Below are 22,995 nucleotides of genomic sequence, written 5' to 3'. Positions count from 1 at the left end.
TGATGTTTCACAAAAGATGCATCTCATGGTACCCTCCTACTTAAACGTCTACTGTCCTTAGAGTAAGTACCAAAATCTTGATCACCGCCTCCAGAATCTGGCTCCTGCCTACCTAGCAGACTTCTCTTGCACCCATGTTCTAATAATATCAACTTCTTTTTTCAGTTTCCTAATATGCCAAGCTCCTTGCCCACTCCGGACCTTTGAATTGTTGCCCTTCTGTGTGATCTATTATACTTTACCTTAAATACCCTGACCATCTAAATCCACAACTGATCCAGCTGAAACAGACTGCTGACACCCAGCAGTCTACCTCTATAACCTCTTAAATCAGTACCAATAGTCAGTCCTCCACAGTACTGATTCCAAAACGTATTTAAATAATTATATACTGAATTGGTAATTATTGGTCTACTTCATGCTTCCCTCACTCAAATGTGACTCTATATCTTGTATCTCCAGTACACAGCCCTGGAGGGTTCAGAGTAAATACTTGACAAAGTCTCAGTGCACTTGCTACCAACTGTAAAAAGCCTTTTCCCAAATCCCTCATCTGGAATTACACCCCAAGGTACCTCATCCCTTAGTGAAAACACATTTCCAGTGTCCCTCCCATTACAGTGACATGTGTTCATCTGCTGCAGATGGTAAGCTACATGAAGGCAATGGCTGTTCTTTTTCTTAACAACTATTCTTGTAGTTGTTAAGTTCAAATTTCTCCCCAACAATCTCTTCATAGTCAAAGAGCTCAACAAGTACATCTATTGCTGAAAAACTATATATCATCAACACCTTAAAAAGTGAACCCAGGGGGGTGGGTTAGAATTACTTGTTTCTGGTTGAGCCGCCTTTTCTTTCTTGGCACCACCACTGCTGGAGTGGGATCGCTTCCGGATCATGGACATGAGGGATCTTCAGGAGAAAGAAGAAAGATTGACAGGAGATTAGCGGATGCCTTAAGAGCCAAGAAATAGAAGGTACAGGTTGCAAATAATCAGCAAAAATCCAACTCTTCTCTAAGTATGTGAATATAGAACTAGCATTTAAGTATCCTACTACTTAATAGTGGTACAGTAGTATAAGTAGCCTACTTACACGTTCAATAAATTGTTAAATTTTTCATCACTGTAAGAAAGAGAAAGATGTCCCATCCCTTTCCTGTGTAAAACCAAACTAATTACTGGAAGGAGGCTGCTAACATTATTATTAATATGATGCAGAGACATCTATAAAGCAAAATAGATACAGAAAACCTTTCAGTATCCATATTTAAAATTTAGAAACAGCTAACAGACTGGGTAAGTATTTAAAGTAGTTTAGGGATATATACGTAGGCAAAAAAAAAAAAAAACCTTTAAGAAAATGAAAGGAAAGGACTCAAGAGGAGGAAGGAAATAATGTAAAATTTACTTTTTTCCATTCTGTCAACTAAAAGGCAGGAGAATACAGGATCTACTTGTTAACATTCCAAAGCAGGGTAGGGTGCATGGAGGTGGGGCCTGTCACTAGTCCGAGGCCTCTCTTTAATCTCTCAAAACACAGTAACCACCCCACCTCTGCTTCTGAGAGGAAGTTTTGGGAATGTGTATTACTGTACAAAAAGATTACAGAGCAAGAAGTTATTTGTACTGCTCAGAACAGTTGTATATATTTACGTAAATGAACGAGAATAGATGTCCTTCCTTGTAAACCACCTAAGTGGATGAGAGAAAGTGTGAGCTTTACATGTTCTGAAGTACAAGTTGAAGACTGATGTGTCCACAGGAAAGTCATCTGTACTATTATAAAGAGCTATCTGACAAGCTGGTGCTAAGACTAAAGAGAAAATAGCATGGGTTTCACAGGACAGATGAGAAGACCAGGACAAGACATCTGAGACTAGTCAGTCAAATCTCTGGCAAAAATTGCCCCAGGTGGAAATATTCATCTTGAAATTGTTCTAGTGTTCTTCACACCTGCTTTGATGGTTAATTTTGTGAGTCAACTGGACTGGGTCATAGGGTACTCAGAGAGAGGTGTGTGTGTGTGTGCGCACGCGTGTGTGCATGTGCACATGTGTGCATGCACTCAATCGTGCCCAACTCTTCGTCACCCCATGGACTGTAGCCCACCAGGCATCTCTGTCCATGGGGTTCTCCAGGCAAGAATACTGGAGCGGGTTGCCGTGTTCTCCTCCAGGGGAATCTTCCCAACCCAGGAATTGAAGATGGGTCTCCTACACAGCAGGCAGAGTCTTTATCATCTGAGCCACCGGGGAAGCCCACTCAGATATATGGTCAAACAGTATTCTGGGTGTTTCTCTGAGGGTTCTGGATGAGATTAACATCTAAACTGGTAGCCTGGGGACTTCCCTGGTGCTCTGCTGATTAAGACTTCACCTTCCAAGGCAAGGGTGTGGGATCCCACATGCCTCTCGGCCAAAAAACCAGAACACAAAAGCAGAAGCCATATTATAACAAATTCAATAAAGACTAAAACATGGTTCATATATGTTAAAATCTTTAAAAAAAATAAATTGGTAGCCTGAGTAAAGTGGAATGTCCTCCCTAAAGAGGGATGGGCCCCAGTCAGTTGGTCAAAGGCTTGAATACAACCAAAGGGTGAGCCTCCCCCAAGTAAAGGGGACTCCCAGGTGGTGCTAGCGGTAAAGAACTCGCCTGCCAATGAAGGAGATGAAAGAGATGTGGGTTCGATCCCTGGGTCGGGAAGATCCCCTGGAGGAGGGCATCTTGAAACCCACTCCAGTATTCATGCCTGGAGAATCCCACGGACAGAGGAGCCTGGTGGGCTATGGTCCACAGGGTCGTAAAGAGACAGACACAACTGAAGCTACTTGGCATGCACCCCTAAGTAAGATAAAAATTCTCCTGCGTTGAAACTAGGACATCTGCTCTCTCTTGCCTTCCAAGTCACGAAAACTGAAACACTTCCCCTTCCCGGGTCTCCAGCCTGCCGATCTTCAGACTGAAACTACACTGCAGGCTCTCCTTGGTCTCCAGCTTGCTGATTTATCCTGCAGATCCTGGGACTGGTCAGCCTCCATAGTCACGTGAACCAATTACTTGGGCTACCTTCTCTTTCTATGTATACGATGTATATGTACACGTGTACGCCATCCCCCCATTGCTTCTGTTCCTCTGGAGAACCCTATAACCCTCCACACTCACACACCCTACTCTTTCCCCACGAGCCTGTCCTTTCGTTTGGCTACTACAAAAGGACCAAGGTATGCTTCCTTCCTCTCTTATCTGTCTCCCATCCATCCTCCTGGTCAAATGAGCAGAAAGTGGGACCGGGGGAGGAGGGGCCCAATAAAGCCCCTGAAAGAGGCCACAGGCCCTAGTCTTTTTTTCCCACTTTCAATTCTATCCAGGACCTACACCACAGTAAAACAAACAGCTCAGGAACAACATTGGAAAACCTTGTGAAACTCAATACATATGCAAATATATTTCTTTGACAAGAAAGTACTCCTTATCAAAAAATGAAAATCTCTTTCTACTGAGAAATTATGTCTTTGTCTTATACTATTTAAATTCATCTTAAAAGAAAAATCATTCATGTTATTCAATAAAAATTTTCTGTAATGGGCCTTACAAGAGTTCATGTTTTAGACATATATACTCTGCATTCTAGTTTCATTTCTCAGTATAACTGTAGGGTGCTCTTTGAGAAAATACTCTATTAAGGTTAGTTTACTTTTAATTTGAAGGGCTCTCAAGATTTCAGAGACTAAAACTTAAAGGCCAACAGCAGGATTATAATTGGTTTTTATTTATTTTTATTTATTTTTTTAATAATTGGTTTTTAATAGTTCCCTCTCCTCACAGACACAAGTGACCTTTCTTATCAAGCCCAAAATTCTAGACCTTAGCAAAAGATCAAAGTGATGAATTTCCTGTTTTAAATGTCAAATTCAGACTATCTCCTACAGCTTTAGCGACCCAGGAGAGAAAGAATTTAAAATACCTGAAATTCTTTCAATTGACTCTTAGATCGATCACGTGTAAAAATTATTTTGCCTTAACTACTTCAATGGCTTAAAGTGGATTATGTCATACCCTACTCAGTAAGGAAAACTAATGAGAATCTTTTTAAAAGGCAGAGTTCCATTTTCATGGTCGTGTGGGAGGACCACGCTACTCATTCTATTGAGATGGATCCGCAAAGGTGCAAAGTACGAATAAATGGCCTCTCTGTGTGAACGGATTAAACAAATCACATGAGTTAATGAAAGGTAAAACTCTATCAAAGCTTTAAATTTCATTTGATCAAGAATAAATTATACACAAGTGGTTAACATCATAAAATGAGGAGGTAAACTGTCACACAGCAGGTAGGTTATCTTATGTACACGGATGGTAGACTGAAGAACCACAAAAAAGGCAGAATTTGACTAAAGATATCCTGGGGTGTATTGTGCTTAACTCAAGCTCCCTGGCATCATCAAGTCACCTTTGGCTCAGAAAAAGCAAATTTTTGTCCGGATATGTGATTTCCTGTTGCAAGAATTTAAACATAATTTCTTCTTATGGAATGTAACTCAGTCAGCATTATTAAAGGTTTAAATATGAGGTTAAGGAGTTAAAAATAATTATACTTTTAGTTTAATTACTAGTTTACAACAATAAGAGCTCTAAGATTTTTATTAGTTCAGTATTTTTATTTTTTTGAATAACTGAACAAACTGTAGCTTTTCAAATTAGTGAGAGAAAAACATGAAAACATTCTGGAGAAGCTCAAAACTCCTTAATCTTCTGGTTAAAGGGTAGAAGAAAATCCTAATGACAAGGACTGAAAGTTTAAAACTGAAGTATCAAAAAAAGTTTTTTATGTCTAGCTCCTCAGCTTGGAACATCCACATGAAACCGGAATATCTATAAGAAGAACACTATAGGCCACAAGATGTCTTTGACAGGTATTTAAGACCATAAACATATTACAAGAGATGGGCTTCCCTGGTGGCTCAGTGGTTAAAAAAAAATCCACCTGCAATGCAGGAGATGCTGGTTTGATCCCTGGGTTGGGAAGATCCCCTGGAGGAGGAAATGGTAACCTACTCTAGTTTTCTTGCCTGGGAAATCCCATGAACAGAGGAGCCTAGAGGGCTACAGTCCATGGGGTTGCAAAGAGTCGGACACGACTTAGCAGCTAAAACAACAATATATTATAAGAAGGGAATGATACACTGGCCTTCAGAAAATTCTCTGAAACACCTGCTGATATTTTTCAAACATTTTACCCCTGTCTAATGATGCATTCTAAGCCAGTATTCTTTAAAAAGGATATCAATAACACAAACTTCAGTTTCTCGGACAAGGACTAACATTTGATGCAGAGCGGTCTTCCTAGATGTGCTTACCGGATAGGATTGGGGGGAGGAGGGGGAGGAGGCGGTGGGGGAGGAGGCGGTGGTGGAGGCACTGAATTCTCAGACTGGTTCACCCGCTTCTGGAGTTCATCAACTGCACAGAGAGCAAGCATTCAGAAAAAAAAGGTGAAATAAGCAACTTAGCACCTTATATACATGTGAATACAATCACATGCTTTTACTAGGGCAAAGTTAGAAATTCCAGTATGAAGCTGCAGAGCCTTTTAAACTTTTTATCATCAGTGAGAGAGACCTTATATACATTACCAAGAAATTACCATCTTTTTGCTATATGTACAAACTATGGAAAAGGAAAAAAAAATTAAGACAATGGCTGGATGGGTGGGAAGTAAGGACTGAGTAGGCTGAAGAAATATTTAAGAATGGAATATGCCACCCAAACACTAAGAAATTGTTAATATTTGACTTTTAAAGTGTATAGACCAAGAATTGAATTAATTTTAAAGATGACATTTAGTAATGAATTTTAATAGCATACTTTCCTCCTCCACTTAATCTCCTTCAGAGCTGCAAATCCTAGAGTTCATCATTTTAACCAGACTCAGACTCTCAAATGTCTAACTCAGAAACTTTTTGCTCTTTTGAAGAGCATTCTGGAAATACAATTTATTCATTCAGTTCATTCAAGCCATTAATAAAACAAGTACTGACTAAGCTCCAACAATGTGAAAAGAGCCTGTGCTAGGTGCTATTTAAGACACAGTTCCTGACTGCCAGAAAACTCAATTTAAATTTATAGCACAGATGTGAATGCTTCTAATTGAGCTCTCATGGGCTACAGGTACTGTTCTCAGGAAAAGCTCTCCCTCTATGCAGTCATTCTCTTTTTCATGACTAATTGTACCCCAATGACCTGTCCATTTGTTTTTATTGCCAGCACTTAAATAAGCAGGCCAGGCTAGGTTCTCCAACACCAAGTATTCTCTAGTTATTTCATACACATGTGGCTATTTCTCTAAAGGGAATGAGATCCTCATGGACAAAAAAGCATGGTTTCTTTTCTTCTGTATTTCTTATAGCACCCCAGGGTACTGGGTATAGCTGAGTATATACACAGCAGACAAAAAGAATGAACTACTTCTTAATTTTAGATAAATTAAAAAAAAGTAAATTTTCATTGTGGATTAGAAAGCACTGAATATTTTTCAGAGAAAAAAAAGCCTACTTGATTCTTCTGTACAGATTTCAAAATTCTAGTATAAAATTAACCAAAAATATCTGAAGTGAATATTGAAGCTGTTATAAAGGGAACAACCTGACTCCTTAAATTACTTACTTTCCAACAGAAACTTATTATTTATCCCTGTGTAGTAATCTAACTCACACATTCCTGTTAAGCCTTCTAGAACTGAATGAATACATCATTTAAGTATCCCCTGGTGTTTTAAAGGTTTTTCCATTTAATATATGTATTGTTGCCCATTTTATTGATAGGTGTGATATTGAAGGCAGTATTTCATGTGTATAATTAGACATCGAAGATGAAGGTAGTATGAACCTGAAAAGTTACTTTTTAAAAATACACCCTAAAATGAACAAAATAAGTACTTAATGAACACTCATCTCTGAAACCCTGAGAAATGCTGAAGTTTTGGTCTTCCTGTATTAATTGTATCTCTGTCTTTTAATTCTGTATGTGATTCTCACAAAAGCTGAGTCCAAAAAGTAAGTCTAAATATTTGTGAATCATCTGATTACAGTGATCATTCTACCGAACTGCAATAGTCAGAAATGAGGGAATTTAAAAGAACGCTTGGAATTTTTCTATAGAATTCAGAGCATTCAGTAAATGTACCAGCCATGAAAGAGTCACATATTAATACTAAGACATAATAGCCTACTCAATGTTTTTACCAGAATGCTTTAAATTTCTAGCTTTCTCCTCAGAATTCTGATATTTCAGTTCCAGTTCTTTTTTATCTTCTTCGAGAAGCTCCAGTTGTTGTTTGAGACTGTGAATCTCCTTGTGGAGAGTTTCGTTCTGTAGCTGCTCTTCTAGTTCTTTGACCTATAAATTATAAATAGACTTTTATACAGTGGCAACAGTGTTTCCTTTGTCAAGGAAAACAAGGGGAAAAACAAATATTTCTCTTTTACTTTGCGTTTCAGAGCAAAGAGATTTCAATTCATCTTTAAAAAATCACACAAATCCCGGGACACAGATAATACTGGGCCTTCCCTGGTGGCTCGTTGGTAAAGAATCTGCCCGCAATGTAGGAGACTGCCCAATGTAGGAGGCGCGGGTTCGATCCCTGGGTCAGGAAGATTCCCTGGAAAAGGAAATGGCAATCCACTCTAGAATTCTTGCCTGAGAAATTCCACAGATAGAGGAACCTGGCAGGCTACAGTCCATGGAGTCCCAAGAGTTAGACATGACTTAGCAAGTAAACCATCACCATTACCACCACAGATAATACTTATATTACCAGTAACGTGATTCATATAAATTTATTAGAGACTTACATCCCAGAAAATTCAGTTTTCAATATTCATATGAGTAAAAAATTCATTTAAAACTGATTAACACTTCTATGCCCATTTTCAAAAGAAAAACTCAGGTAATATTAAAGAGAGTCCTGGTGGGACAATTTGGTAACAAATAACAAAAACCATAAAAAAAAAGAATAAGGAAGGAAAGCGCCTTTGATTCAGTAATATTACTTCTAGAATTTGTTTTAGAGAAGTAGACAGGTGTTCAAATACATTCATTAGAGCATTCTCTCCAACAAGGAAATTTTGGAAATAAGCTACAATGTCCACCAATATTATTGATTTAATAAATTATAGTGTTCATTAAGTGAAATATCAATACTATGCAAAAATTTAAAATCACATACCTCACTATACACTGACATAGGAAGATATTAATATATTACCAATGGAAAAAAATCAGGTTATAGAACAATATGCTTGCAATGATCCCATTTAAACTATATTCATAAAACTATATACTTACATAAAGTTTGGATATGCACCAAAATATGGAAGTTTTAATTAATCTTAGTTTTCTGCTTTAGCTTTTTCTATATTTTTAAGATTTCCTTATTATAATAATAAAAAACAACACAGTTGTGTTTTAAAGATTGCTGAATTTGCAAGGGAACTTATAGACAAGTAAGAAATATTTTCAACCACAAACCTGAAAGATTATCCAGAATAACAGTACAGTAAAATATGTTTAGAAGTATTGATTGCTCTAATTTCATTTATAACTTATATATACTCTTCAGTACCCTACCCCAACAAGGTATACACCCAATAATTTAGTCCCATCCTCAATATAATTTACTAGGTTCTCGGCACACATTATTTAATGAGGTAACTACATGCAGAAGAGGGCTTCCCGGGTGGCTCAGCAGTAGAGTCCACCTGTAATGCAGGAGGCTTGGGTTCAGTCTCTGGGTCAGGAAGATCCTCCGGAGAAGGAAATGGCAACCCAAACCCACTCCGGTATCCTTGCCTGGGAAATCCCATGGACAGAGGAGCCTGGCTTGCTACAGTTCATGGGGTTACAAACAGTCAAGACATGACTTAGCGACTAAAACAACAGGTAGTAGATCTTTTTTCGAATCAGAAAATTCTAGTAGTAAGCTAAATAGAAACAAACATTCTTTCATTCTCTTTATTTGAAAAGGTAATTCCTGCATATGGGGACAAAAAAAAAAAAAAATGTCCCTTCCATCCTATCCCCCAGGGCACTTTCCCGGGGCCAAGCACTATTACCATGTATTCACTTAGAGCTTCCCTATATATATACACCAACATTTCTTATTGAAGAAAAAAAATTTAACTCTACCTTACAGCCAACTTGGTAAAAACTCCGGGAACATCCAAGGACTAAATGTCAACAGTGTTGCTTAAGGAGACTTCCACAGGTGCCAGCAAATGGCAGCTAACAGCCTTTCCCTCACCAACTAGGGACACTGTAAGTAGCATGAATACTGATGCAGTTTGTCTTAAGTGGTTTCTTTAATTTGAAAGGCTTTGTTCCACCTGTTTGCCTCTCCTCCTCTCCGCCTCTCCTCCTCACCCACCACGATGACTATCCTTTCTGCTGAGCACACAGAGGCAGGCTGTGTCAGCTGGAGTAACTCTACTCAAACAAATTGAAATAACCACTCAGGAAGCCTTTAAACATACACATTTGTGCAAGTTTACAAAATCAGAAATTTTCTCTAAGCAAACAATTACTACTAACACGGACTTTTCCTCCCTCTTTGAATAAAACCTATGCCCTCCAACAAGTTCTCTGGGACCAATCACAATACACTCTCCTAGTGTATGCACTCTCCAAAAACACAATTGACTCATGGATCTCCAAACTGCATTATCCAAGCTCTTTTTGAGTTGTCTCTCTCTGCCTCCCTTCTTCTGATCCTTTGGACGGTTTAAAAATCACTATAAACCCTACTAGTGGCTCAGTGGTAAAGAGTCCATCTGCCAATACACGAGATGTGGGTTCGACCCCTGGGTCAGAAGATCCCCTAGAGAAGGAAATGGCAACCCATTCCAGTATTCTTGCCTGGGAAATCCCATCCCATGGACAGAAGGAACCTGGTGGTCTACAGTCCACGAGTTCACAAAGGAGTCAGACATGACTTAGCAACTAAACAACAACAACAGTAGAGCCTACAACAGGGCACTATAAATTTTAGATGGGTACTGTAAGTTCATTTGGTAGTTTTTTTCCTAAAAGGTGAAAACACTGGAAAGACTTAGTAACTCAAGCAAAATAAGGAACTATGAGCTTCTGGACCAACTCCTCTCAGTTTAAGGATGTGTGTGCATTAAAAACCCAGAAGAAAATCTGTTACCTTTTCTTGATGCTGAATTCTCTCTTTTTCAAGGAGCTGGACGAGTTTTGCATTTTCATCTAATGCGTTCAAAAGCTGCCGGTCAGGAGCAGAGCTCTGTAGTAGAAGGTGGCTTTGTCTCTTTAGCTTGTTCTGTTCGATAAACATCTACAAAAGTTAATTATAAAAATGTACATACCAATCATGCTCACAAGCCTCAACGGAAACTTGAGCAAAAAGAAAGGTGGAGTTTTCATTAAAAAGGTAAACGCGATTTCTGAATGGTAGCATGATGATTTTAGAAGTAATGAGTACTATGATCAGTTTTCATTCATAACTTTTATATAACCTTTAGAACCTTTACCTTTGTCTCAGCACAGTATATATACAGTAGTTTAGTCCTATACTGCAGTTTTTAATATTTTATTATTGCTTTAAAATATATTAATACTAGCAGTAGCAGCTAATATATATCAAGAACTTATGCCAGATATTCTACTAAATATGTTCTACACATTATTTTAATCCTTTACATCAATCCCTGTGAGGTGAATGCATCTGCTATAAGAAGCTAAAACATATTCAAGACTATGGGATAGGTGTGGCAGCAATCATTTTACATGCAGTTTATCACCTAATCCTTAGAACACCACTGTCAAGTAGACACTATTATTATCCCACTTTTACTAATAAGATAACCAAGGCTCTGAGGAGTTAAGCAGCTTTCCCAAAGACACCAGTGAGTGGCAAAACCCAGGATTTAAACCCAGATCTGTCTGATTTACAGGCCCATGCTCTTCACCATCTGGCTAATCTCTTTGTCTGTTATTTACTAGACCTAAGATTTTTGTCTTAAACCAATCAGCTTTTCCCCAGTGACAAAAGTAGTTAACAGTAGGAGGGTAAAGAGGAGAAGGAAAAAGGTATATTAATTAAACTAAGCATTTTATTACACAATTTACATATACTCAACCTAATCTTCACAACCTTTCATGATTGAAAGCGACATTATTTCCTATTCACCTATTACTTCTTTTCCTTAATATGCTACACAAGTCAGCCAGTGGGCGAGTCTGAACACAAAATGCTTTACAAATTCTGAAATCAGGCCCATTTTATACTACAGCAACATGTGCTAGTGAAATTTACATTCTTCTTCCATCTGATGGCTGTGTAAGAATAGGAACAGAGGATGAGTAAGTATCCATGAGTGCACAAGTGCTGGGCTGGAGAAAACTGAGACGGGGCATCCACGCACGAGGGAAGCATAAGCAACATTCCATCACAGTGTCCTAAAGTTGAGGCCAATGGTCTAATTGAAATGATTTGTTTCAGGTTACTACTGAATAATAATATTACAGCGATTTATTTTTTATACATTTTCCCCTCTTAAAACTTAACTGGTTGGAGTCTTATGTTGGCACCTTAGAAAATATCTCACAGTCAACGTGAAAGGCCAACAAATGCAACCAAAACAACTGAGATTCTCCGGCTCCCCAGCAAGTGAGGCCTTTCACCAAGGGTGCTCCGAGTCCGGAAGCAGACAGACAGGAAGCAGTCAGTGGGGCTGACCAGGGCAGAGGCGAAGGGCCCCGCAGTCAGACAATGCAGGGCACAAGGACCCCCGAGGCCAGGGGTGGCTTTATGGCTCGCCCTGCACCACCTCTCTGTACTCTGGTTCTCTCTAGGGAAAAGGTATAGCTCTCAGGAAAACTTGCTTAACGTACATGATTATAAATTGTTTCAACTGTTATTTTAGAGAGAAAAGAATAAAGACTGTGTCTTAGGGATGTTAATAATATGAATTTTTTTGCAAAGCCCTGTAACAATCCCTAAATTGCAATATAAGATGAAAAGAACATACAGAAAAGAATTTCCTTTCAATAACAATGGCAACTTGAAAAAAATTAGTCTTTAGACCACCTTTTCTAGACTTTAAAGTACTAAAATAAAACACTACATAATGCCTTTTCTAAAGATGTATTTAAAGAAAATTCAGTTACCGAACACTAATGAATTTGGCTTTTAGCTATGGAAAGAACTTCTTGGTTAGAGTTATTAACCTTATCCTTGGTTAGAGTTATTAACCTTGGTCCCTTATCAGACAAATAATGACATTGGTATCAGAATTTCAGAGAAATTTTCCTACATCTCTTCAAAGAATGAGAAGATAATGTAGTATCATTAATATATAATTCATTCTTTCAAAAATAACATTAAAATATTATCATCTCAGTTGTCTGAAAACAAAACTTATTATGTAACATTCCCTCAGTATGTTAGGACTACATGTTGAAAAGGTATTCACATCTTTAAAAAGAGGAAAGAAAAACCACACTAAACAGCAAAAAATATATGTTCAAAAAGTACAGGAAAGGTTTCAAGAGTTGAAATTATGTTGAAGAAGTACAAACACTTAACATAGTTATGAGGATAACTGGCTGTTCTCTCCTTGTAAATGATGTTTTTGGTTTTTTAATTGGACAAATGTAGAAGTAAGGAAGAAACATTCAATTTTGAATTTACACATTTGAGAACTGTTTGCATGTTTACAGGGTATATATCTTCCTTTTGCAGTTAAAAAAGGTGACCTACATTAAGTTTAAAAAATGATTTCTATGGCTCTGCACTATATACTCCACCAGGGCAGGAGTCGTATTTGCCTTCTTCACCATAATTTCCACTACCCACACAGTGTCTGGCTTGAAAGATAGTTGCTGAATGCACTAAGAACAAAATGCAAAAGTGGTATTTCTCTAGTTAAGTCAAGTTAGATACCTTTTAACAGCAGTTGTCTGTTGAAAACCTGAGAATCTATAAACCACGTAAAAGGGAAGATATACCAGTTCTAATTCAGTTTTGTCTTTTCTTCTTACTATTGTGTAGATCAAGCCTTAGATACTGTAAAATCATCGAGCACTGTCGCAAATACTTATGCTACCAGCAGTGTGGAGTAGGAAATGGCAACCCACTCTAGTATTCTTGCCTGGAAAATCCCATGGACAGAGGAGCCTGGCGGGCTACAGTCCATGGGGTCGCAAAGAGTCGGACATGACTGAGAGACTTAGCACTCACACACACACCAGAAGGCTAAGTACCACTGCTCTCGCTTTCCTTCCTCAAACATCTCTCTCCTCATTCTGGATTAACCTGTCAGCACTGTTTGCACCAATCGCTACGGGATGCATGGCAGAATGAATTATTCATCTTTATATTCTTAAAGGAATCTTACTTCTTCCAGCTATCCTCTCTGTTACTGCATGGCCTTCAAGTTTTTCTCTGAGCTGTTTTGTATTCTAACATCATTCTGCAAACAAGAAATGGAAACTGAAAATATCTCTCAAAATTAAGACCCTTGCAAGCAGGTCAAAATCAGCCAACATTTTCAGTTTTGCAATGGAGGCATTTTCACATTCTCTCTACTCTTGCCTCCCCTCAGCCATTTCTTTAGCTCCATTATTTATACACTGTAGATTCTTCCAAAGGGCTCTAACACACTTCAATTCTTTTTCCTCTTTTCAAGAAATAAGAGAATAAATATTCACTCACTTTTCATTAAACTCTCTGAATAAACTGAATCATAATATTTCAAATTAGATCTTCTCAGACTAAACTTTTCTTCTCAGACTAAACCACAGTTACCTTCAAGTATGGAAAAACTCCTGCACAAAACCATCATCTGATCTTCAAATGTCATTCCCATAACCCTGCACTTTGTCTTCCTTCTAAACCTTGGATACTTCCACCTAAGAATGGTTACATTTCCTTAGCTACCTTCCTTGAACCCACAGTATGCACACAGATTCAAAATGTTTATACATGATGGAGAAGATCTCATGTAGATCATATCATAAGCTGTTAACACATAACACATCATAAGCTGTTACAACTCAGCCAACTGATGCCTCATCATTTCCCTGGAAACCAGTCACAGAGCCATGGAATACCCAACCAGCACATGTCAACAAAGTTAACCCAGAGCATGAGAAGCTCAAAGCTTATCTCTAACATGAGAGGAAAGGCTCAGATAATGGATATGTAACATGTGTAACAATGTTCCACAGCAAGTGGCAGAATCAAGGCACACAATGAGAGCACTGAACAGTCACTGAAGACCAAGATGTTGTTCTTTCAGATGGTATACTGGGATGTAACCTAGTTTCTTAAGGCTTTTGGAAATATACAGAAGTCCTCTACTCAAACCGGACTTTCCATGTGATGGGATGGGTATCCCTAAATACAATTTATTTTCCCAGTATAGCATTGTCTAGTTTGTAAAATTCTTATGAAGACTCATGCCATTTGATTTTACAATACACTTAGTGAGGTTGGTATCATCACCCATTTTACAGAGGGTAAAAATGAAGCCCAAAGAGGTTAAGAGCTGCTAGTAACAAACAACTACTACCCGAATGGCATGGCAAAATGTAAACCCAATCTCTGACACCAAGTTCAGTGAACTTGATATTATTCCATAGCTCCCTAGATCAGATGATCTTTATTCAGAGTGACAAGTGTTTGTTCAACCTCAAAAAATGTTTTCATATATCATCTGCAAAGCTCTTTAAAATATAAAACTAAAAAATGAGGTCTCTGCAAGACATTTACCTCTTGTGCAAACGACTCTGCTTTCTTTCGAAGGTCCTTCTCCAGCTCCAAGTTCACCTGCATTTCCTCATATTCTTCTACTGCTAGCATGGACACTTAAGAAGACAAGGAAAAGAAAATGGACAATAGGCCACACAGATTATCAGGCAAATGGATGAAAAAACAGCATCAAAAAGATTCCTTATTCAGGCATACAAACACCCACATTCATTGCTGGCTGGAATATAAATTAGATAACACCTTTTCAGAGAGCAACCTGGCAATGTGAATCAAAAATCTGAAACTATTCATACCTTTTGACTCAACAATTCCACTTTTAGAAATGTATTTATTCTCCTAAAAGAATGAATCATGAACCTACAAAGATCTAATTGTAAAGGTGCTCTCTGCATCATTGCTGAAAATAATGAAACAATCTAGATGACCTAACATCGAGGGGTCAGTAAGTAAAGAAATATACAAGAAATATTCTGCCAACGGGATTATGTTGTACTGAGTGAGTTGCAGTGAGATGGATGAACCTAGAGCCTCTTATACAGAGTGCAGTCAGAGAAAAACAAATATTGTGCATTAATGCATAGATAACGGAATCCAGAAAAGCAGTACTGATGAACATATTTTCAGGGGAAGAATGGAGATGCAGACATAGAGAACAGATGATTGGACACAGCAGGGGAAGGAGAGTGTCGGATGAACTGAGAAGGTAGTGTTGACTTATATACACTACCACGTGTAAAACAGATAACTATTGGGAAGTCGCTGGACAGCACAGGGAGGCCAGCCTGGTGCTCTGTGATGACCCACAGGAGTGGGGTGGGAGTGGAAAGGGAAGCTCAAGAGGGAAAGGCTATATATACTGATTGATTTGCACTGTTGTGCACTGTTGTATGGTAGAAACCAACATAACAACATAAAAAATTATATTGTAGAGGCATATTTCCTAAATGGGAAAGACCTTCATGATATATCTTTAAAATGAGCTCATTTCTGTTTCTTAAAAGCCACATGCAAAACACATCAATAAAAGTTTCACAGAGGAGGATATATGTAAAAGGCCAACAAACATCTTTATCAGTAACCAAGGAGATGGAAAGTAAAACCATAGCTATCTTTTTATACTCACCAAAGAGGTGACTGCCAAAAATTTTAAAGTATAGCTACATCAAGTTTAGAGAGGGCACAGACCAATGAAAACACACACACTGTTAACAGGTATATAAACTGATAGATCTACTTTAAAAGTAACCTGGCATTATGTAGTGAAATTGATGATAAAATATTACATTTGGGGTGTACATTAGTGAAACTCTTTGATATTTGCACCAGAAGACATGTGTAAGAATTCTTTTAACAGGATGACTTGGCATAGCAAAAAACTGGAAAGCACTCAAACATCCACCAACTGGATACTGGATGAACAAATTTTGGTATAGACATCAAATGAAGTATTATACAGCAGTGAAAAGAAACCACAGTAAAACCCTTTAATATGGATGAACCTCACAAATGCAAAAAGCTGCAGAAGGACACAGGCAAAATGACAGCATATATATCAAGTTCATGCAAAATTAAATAATATGCTGTTCAGAGATATATACATAGCTGAAAAACTACAAATAAAAACTATGATAAAAATTCAATTTAGAAATACAAGTAGACATTGATGTTCAAGGGCTTGTAAAGTACCAATGGATAAAAAGACTATCTCTTAAAAAAACAAATATATCTCTTTTGTTGGTATTTTATTTATACGCCATATACATTATAGACATATTTAACAAACAATTTAAACTGTATATATAGGCTTTTTGGTTGAAATATAGTTGATGCACAAAATTTTGTTACAGGTGTACAGTACAGTGATTCACAATTTTTAAAGGTTATGCTCCATTTATAGTTATAAAATACTGGCTATATTCTCTGTATTGTACAACATATCCTTGTAACTTATCTTATACATAATACTTTGTACCTCTTACTCCCCTACCTGTAAATTGTCCCTCCCCTCCTTTCCTCTCCTGGAAGAATAAACACTAAAATGTTAACAGTGCTCATACCTGGACTATAAAAGTTGAGATTTTTTTTTCCCTTTTCCAATATGCATTTATACTTCCCACCAAAAAAAAGTGTGCTACCTGAATAAAAAGAAAGAAAAATGTGTGTGTGTGTGTGTGCGCGCGTGTGTGTATGTATTAGTTGTTTCAAAGTGTTATCCATATTTATAAAGAAAAGAAACAGCCTTAGATCTGTAGAGGCCCAGAGTCAGAGCTTTGAATTAAAAGAATCCCTGTGGGCAGAAACCTTCAAAGGGAATATCCTGTCAAATAGGAGCTACATGAATTCTTTCCTACTTTTTGACATTTTGTTAAATAATGATACAGATGGGACAGAGGGAGTGATGGCCAACTGGGTACCACGTGGGTGGACAGGACATTGATCTCTCCATCACATTCTGGCCAGGCACTCTCAACTCTGAGCTGAGTCATAGCCATAAAAAGCTTTAAAAGGGCTCTCTTAATGGCTGCTTTCACAAGCTGTTCCTCCAGGGCACTTCAGTCTTAACTGACTAAGGACTGGTTTGCTGTGTAATGACATAGAATTTCAAACTTTGTACTCGGTCAACCTACCGCCTCCTCAGAGGAAAGACTAACAGTCTTGCTCAAGTGAAGCAATCTAAGTGGTGGTTTGTGATGTGAATTATAGGTCCCTGAGAGCTAAATGATTCTCAAACCTATTTTTAAAAAGAAACTCTGCAAAGAAAACAAGATTATGACTATCTGAAGTCCTGGGCAAGATAATTGACTTTCTTTCCTATGACCAGAACACTATGATAAAAAGTGAATTTTCACATGTCCTGGTCCTCTTAGATTCTGAAAGAAATTGGATTGGTCCTAGTCATGTATTTATTTACATAACCTCTCTCTCTTCCTAGATAGGGGGCTCCCTGAAGGCAAGGGCCATCATACTAACCTTTGTAGAACCCTGTTTCTAGCATAGTGTATCACGACGGAAAATTCTTCTACACCATTGACGGAAAATTCTTCTACACCATTTCTATCTTCATAAATGCACAAAGAGCAAAGGAAATGTTACAACCTAGTGCATCTCCCACACTTACTGAATAACTCTACCAGATACATAAATACCAATATGGCCATGGTCCCAGGATACATGTAGGACAAAAGAGGATTTAGGCCTGAAGTTTCAAAATGAGTGGGCTGTGAATTCCTTAAGCAGAAGCACTTTTAAATTTCTTCTAAGGCTCTAACTTAGGTGATAAAAGAACAAGAAATAAGACTCGTTGCTAGACGTTAAGAAGACACAATATAGAAAACGTTTGCTACAACACTCTTTAGACACAGGTCTAAAACAATACAAAATATATATAAACAAAGAAAGTTATAGATTTGAAAGAAAAGACTAGAAACACATACCTCTATTGCATTTTTCTAAGACTTTTCTCTGTTCAAGAACTTCCGAGTTTAAAACATCTTTTTCTTGTTTAACTTTATTTACCTAAATGTGATATTGTGAGAGGAGAAAACATCCAAAGTTGTAAAACATGACATGATGATGGGTGACTTACACTGCTGTTCAATTTTCAACACGATGCTACATTAAAGCAATAACTGCCTTCACTGTGTTAGGCTTTTATTAAAGCATTTTTATAGCCTCAAAGTAGCTATTTAATTTAGGATATATATCTGGAACTTCTTTACATATTCCAAATAGCATTAGCATTGCTCCTTAAATATGGCAATGTTCTAGTCATCCAATGTAAATGATTGACATTTTAAAAGGAAAAATCCAACTAGACTGCACCCAAAAAATACCTGAATCATTTAATCAGAGATACAATATTAAATTTTGGCATTCATTTTACACTTTGATGACATTTGGCTTACGTAAAACATACATAGATTTTTTAAAAATAAAAAATACTTTGACCTTTGACTTAAATAAAATACATATGAAAACCTCCCCTCAAAAAGACTTCAATTTCTGAAATAATTTTTGGCATCACAGGAAAAGAGAGTATCATAGTTCTAAAAAAAAGAATGTAAAGTTATATATAGCAAGTGGATAGATCTCAAAAGCATTATGATGAATTTAAGAAGCAGGTTTATATAGTTAAAAACATTCAAAATACTAGTCATTGTAGCAGATATGTAAATATAATCACTGAAATCTTAAAAACCAAGTTCAGGATAATGGTTGTTTAGAGAAACAGGGCAGGGAGTCAGGAAAATGCACTCAGGGAGAGAGACACACGGGTTTCAATAATATGTTAATGTTTTATGTACTGAACTGCACAGTCAGCATATGGAGATTCATTACTTTGTTTTTTATACTTTTCAGATGTCTGAAATAATCTTAAAAATACTAACTTCTGAAATGGCTTCCAATAATATCTCTAAGTGGGAAGGAAGAGAATCATCAATAAATAATTAAAACTGAGAAATGGAATGTATCAAAATGTCTCTCTCCTACGATAACACTCAAGAAACAAGCTAAGATGATGGTCCTGAAAGGGCCCCTGAACCCATCAGCACTTCCAGAAAGTCTGTGAACTGGTCTTTTTTAGTACAAGTATACTACTGCTTTCCGTTTAAATTAGTAACTGGTATACCCTGCTCAGTGCTTCCAAAACATTCTTCTCCTTCCCACTCACCTTACTGCCACAATATGTAAACAGTAACTGAGGCTGGGAGGTAGATGGGCACTGCTTCCCAAACTTTTTCATATTCTGGTCCTTAAGAATATGTGCATGGGAACTGGATGAGGCTGCTCACTGAAGGGACAAATACCCTGGGACACTTGATATCACTGGCAAGATATCAAGGTGCTGTAACACATCAGCTGGGAAACCCTGGGCTACAGACTCTGAGAACCACTGACACAAGTTAAATCGAGTCTGCAAAGGCAGATTCTTGAAGCCACGTGCAAAGAAGGCTAAGTACGTGCTCTTGCTTTTACAGACAATTCAGAGGAAAAAACAAAAAGATTCTCCAAACACCCACTTGAACCCATTCTACTATCTACCATATATGCCTGTGTTGGGAGGTACAGAGGAGGAGAGCCTTTCTCTACTGAGTTAGCCCTCGACTTGAGAAGTAAAATCATTCTTCACCAGCAGCAACAGTGAGTGATTTCAGATGCAGGTATCTTTGTCACAGATCTACAAACAGTGAAACATGTGGGATAACAGGAAACACTTCAAGGCTATTTTAGTACATTATTTCCTGTGCTCCAGAGTGGGCGCATGAATGTTTATGATCTTACTTTCTATACCTTTTTGTAGGTCTGGAAGAGTAGAAACAAGAGAAGATTAAAATTGCTACATGGTTCTCATATCAGAAATTAGCTTCCAACAGCAAGTTTTTGATGCAGCCCGTCCCCAAACATCTTAAAACACTAAAGGTCCTGCCTTTCGGGCCTAAGATACATACTTCTTCTGTTACTTCTACAAGTCGGCTCTTGAGATTTTCCAGTTCGATGGCTAATATCTTCTTTTCCTCCTGAACGGATACAATTTGATCTCGAAGTTCTGCATTTTTAAAGAAAAAATAAAGCCTTGTTTTTAAAAGAAGAAATCAATCTTGTCAGAAGAATTGAAAATACCAGTCCATGAGCAGTTTACTGTCAAAGGTTTTCAACAATTAGATGGAAAATGAAGCAGCAAAAGACAATGGAAATTTCACTTGTTCCCCTCCCCTAATATAGCTATGTTTCTTAAATTTTCTATCAGGCATTCTCACTATGTTAAATGTACTAGATTATGTTTTCTCTGCATTGTATCAAACCTATATTCTAGAAACTGTCTGGCATTTTAGCAGTAGAATTTTTTAAGCTTTTAGCAAAACAAATTAAGGCATTGTACTAATTTCTTTTTTATTTTATAATGGCCATGGGCGCTTGTCACAATGCAATACAAACAAACGGGGCAGCTAACAATTTGGAGATTTTGATTTAAAGAAAAAAATCCTGACGTGCTGCCAATTTATAGCCCTTAAACATTATTTGAACTGACTCAAAATATAACCTATTTGAAAAAGGGTTAATTCTAATAATTTTCTCTCCAGAGTTGTGGGTGTTTTGTTTCTTAATTTATTTCATATTTCATATTATTGATATTAACTGAAAACTGTGTTACTAGAATGAAAATATTAGGCACTATAAGTGCAAAAGCTTCTGGTGTTACATTCAAGTTACTTCTACCACTCAAATGTTAAGAAAAAAAAATACATGGACCAGCACAGTACTTAAATTTATACCCAGGCCCACATAGCTTTGCCACTTAGCTTTTAAGTGCTTTTAATTTCTTACCCTTCTCCAAGGATAATAAGAAATGCTCTATGTGGTTATTTACTAATAAATTAAATCAAACTTTTTACATGAACCCAGATTAATGAAGGGGCTCTCAAGAGACTTATTTCAAAACCACTTTCTCTACTGCCGGACTAATCTTGAAAAAGAATCAGAGACCGTACCATCCAAGATCTAATAGAAGGGAGAAAGAGAAACAAAAGGAAAGCCTTTAAACCTCCTCTCCCTTCCTGACAACATAAAGACAATTTCTTCTCAGGTGAGAGGGTAAGAGGGGCTTCCCAGGTGGCTCAGTGGTTAAGGAATCTCCCTGCCAAGGCAGGAGATGCAGGAGACGCAGGTTTGATTACAGGGTCAGGAAGATCCCCTGGAGGAGGAAATGGCAACCCACTCTAGTATTCTTCCCTGGGAAAGCCGGTGGACAGAGGAGCCTGGCGACCTGTGGTCAGCCCACGGCATCACAAAGAGTTGAATACGACTTCGCAGCTGAGCACACACAGGGTTAAAATGGCTTTCTTTTTACTTTCTTCTTTATATTTCCAACTGAAGTTTTATCTACCAAACCAACAAATATTATTCTTGACAGGTACGGTAAGTTAAAATGCTCCAATAATTACCAAGCCCCAGACTGTTTTCCTACATCCTAAACTATATGTGTAGTTAAAAAACTTATATTAAAAAACTTAATGTGTACTTCACAGATGTACTGTGTGGTTTCGCCTTATAGAACTATTTGGGGACCAACACAGTTGCTTAATACTACATATTGCTTCTAGCTCATTGCTTGAATCTTAGGAGAAGTTCTTGGAGGGCAGAGACAAAGCAATTTTGGGAGGTATCTTCCCCAAAGATTTCAACAGAGAAATCAGACTAATAGAAGGTGTTGGCTAAATAAATTTTTATTCATTCTTTCTTTAAACAAAAATATCTTAATACACAGTCCTATCCTGAAGACATGTATAGGTTAACTGACTGTTCCCTGTCAAGATGGCGCTTTCAAAAGTACCTAATTCCAAACAAGAAAGTAACTCATAAAGCTACAGTCATCATGATTCTCAACTAGACTACCCTCTGGGACAAATAATCAGAATTTTTTTCCAAAGAAGGACCCAGGCATCAGTATTTATTGAAATCCTTATGCAATTTCAATGTGCAACCAGGGTTGAGAAGCATTATCCTAATAGGACTCAAAACCACATTCAATAATTAAGCCAGGAATCCTACCTTTGATCTGCTTCTGACACTCTACTGAGACACAAGTCTTGGCAACATCCTCTGGGTCCATCGCTGAATCTTCATCGTCAATGTTAATCTCCTCAGTTATTACATCGGGCCCCAGCTTGGCCATGTATAACATGCTGATTCTTTTCAATGCTTTATTTTCTTTATTTAACTAAGGCAAATATAAAGACAGTTATTTTAAGAGCAAATGAGTGTCTTGGATTTTTATACAATAGTCAAATTAAGCGTCTCTTTGTCTACACATTCATCAACATTCACAGCATGAAACAGAAGAGTCACTAAATATTATCTTATTTATACTTTTTAACATTAAACTAATTAAGAAAGACCTATGCCTTACTGCATGTGAAAATGCTAGTTATGACTGATAAATACAAGAAGAATTAAGATAAAACATCAGAATAGATTATATCGAATTTCAATGTATCCAGTCATTAATAGTCCTAATTTAAGACACTTTATTTGCTTTGATGCTGTGCTGTGAACACCTTTTATATGTTTGTTTGTCCCGCACTCCCTGTTTTCTGGACACTGCCACTGCCTCTTCATGTTCCACATAATTTCTGGAACAGCCAAGTTCTCCCAGAGCAACTCCTGTTCTCCTGGACGGGAACTCCTGTCCCTGTGTCTGGA

At 37.5% G+C, this 22,995-nt stretch overlaps 1 protein-coding gene across 2 annotated transcripts in view; it reads right to left on the bottom strand.

Annotated features, from left to right (window-relative positions):
* The window catches only part of SHTN1 (shootin 1), a 101,333-nt gene that overhangs the window by 37,446 nt on the left and 40,892 nt on the right, over positions 1–22,995 (bottom strand). For both annotated transcript variants that reach the window (XM_043475338.1, XM_043475339.1), the window contains exons 5-12: positions 22,345–22,513; positions 20,244–20,341; positions 18,228–18,309; positions 14,794–14,888; positions 10,207–10,353; positions 7,247–7,400; positions 5,363–5,465; positions 830–912 (exon numbers count right to left, since the gene is read on the bottom strand). In XM_043475338.1, coding sequence (XP_043331273.1) covers positions 830–912; positions 5,363–5,465; positions 7,247–7,400; positions 10,207–10,353; positions 14,794–14,888; positions 18,228–18,309; positions 20,244–20,341; positions 22,345–22,513 — 931 coding nt within the window. The remainder of the gene's footprint in view (positions 1–829; positions 913–5,362; positions 5,466–7,246; positions 7,401–10,206; positions 10,354–14,793; positions 14,889–18,227; positions 18,310–20,243; positions 20,342–22,344; positions 22,514–22,995) is intronic.

This window comes from Cervus canadensis, chromosome 8 (assembly GCF_019320065.1).
Source record: "Cervus canadensis isolate Bull #8, Minnesota chromosome 8, ASM1932006v1, whole genome shotgun sequence".
NCBI classification, from domain to species: Eukaryota; Metazoa; Chordata; class Mammalia; order Artiodactyla; family Cervidae; genus Cervus; species Cervus canadensis.
Note: the sequence above shows the minus strand (reverse complement) of the source record. Positions and strands in the feature narration are given on the sequence as shown.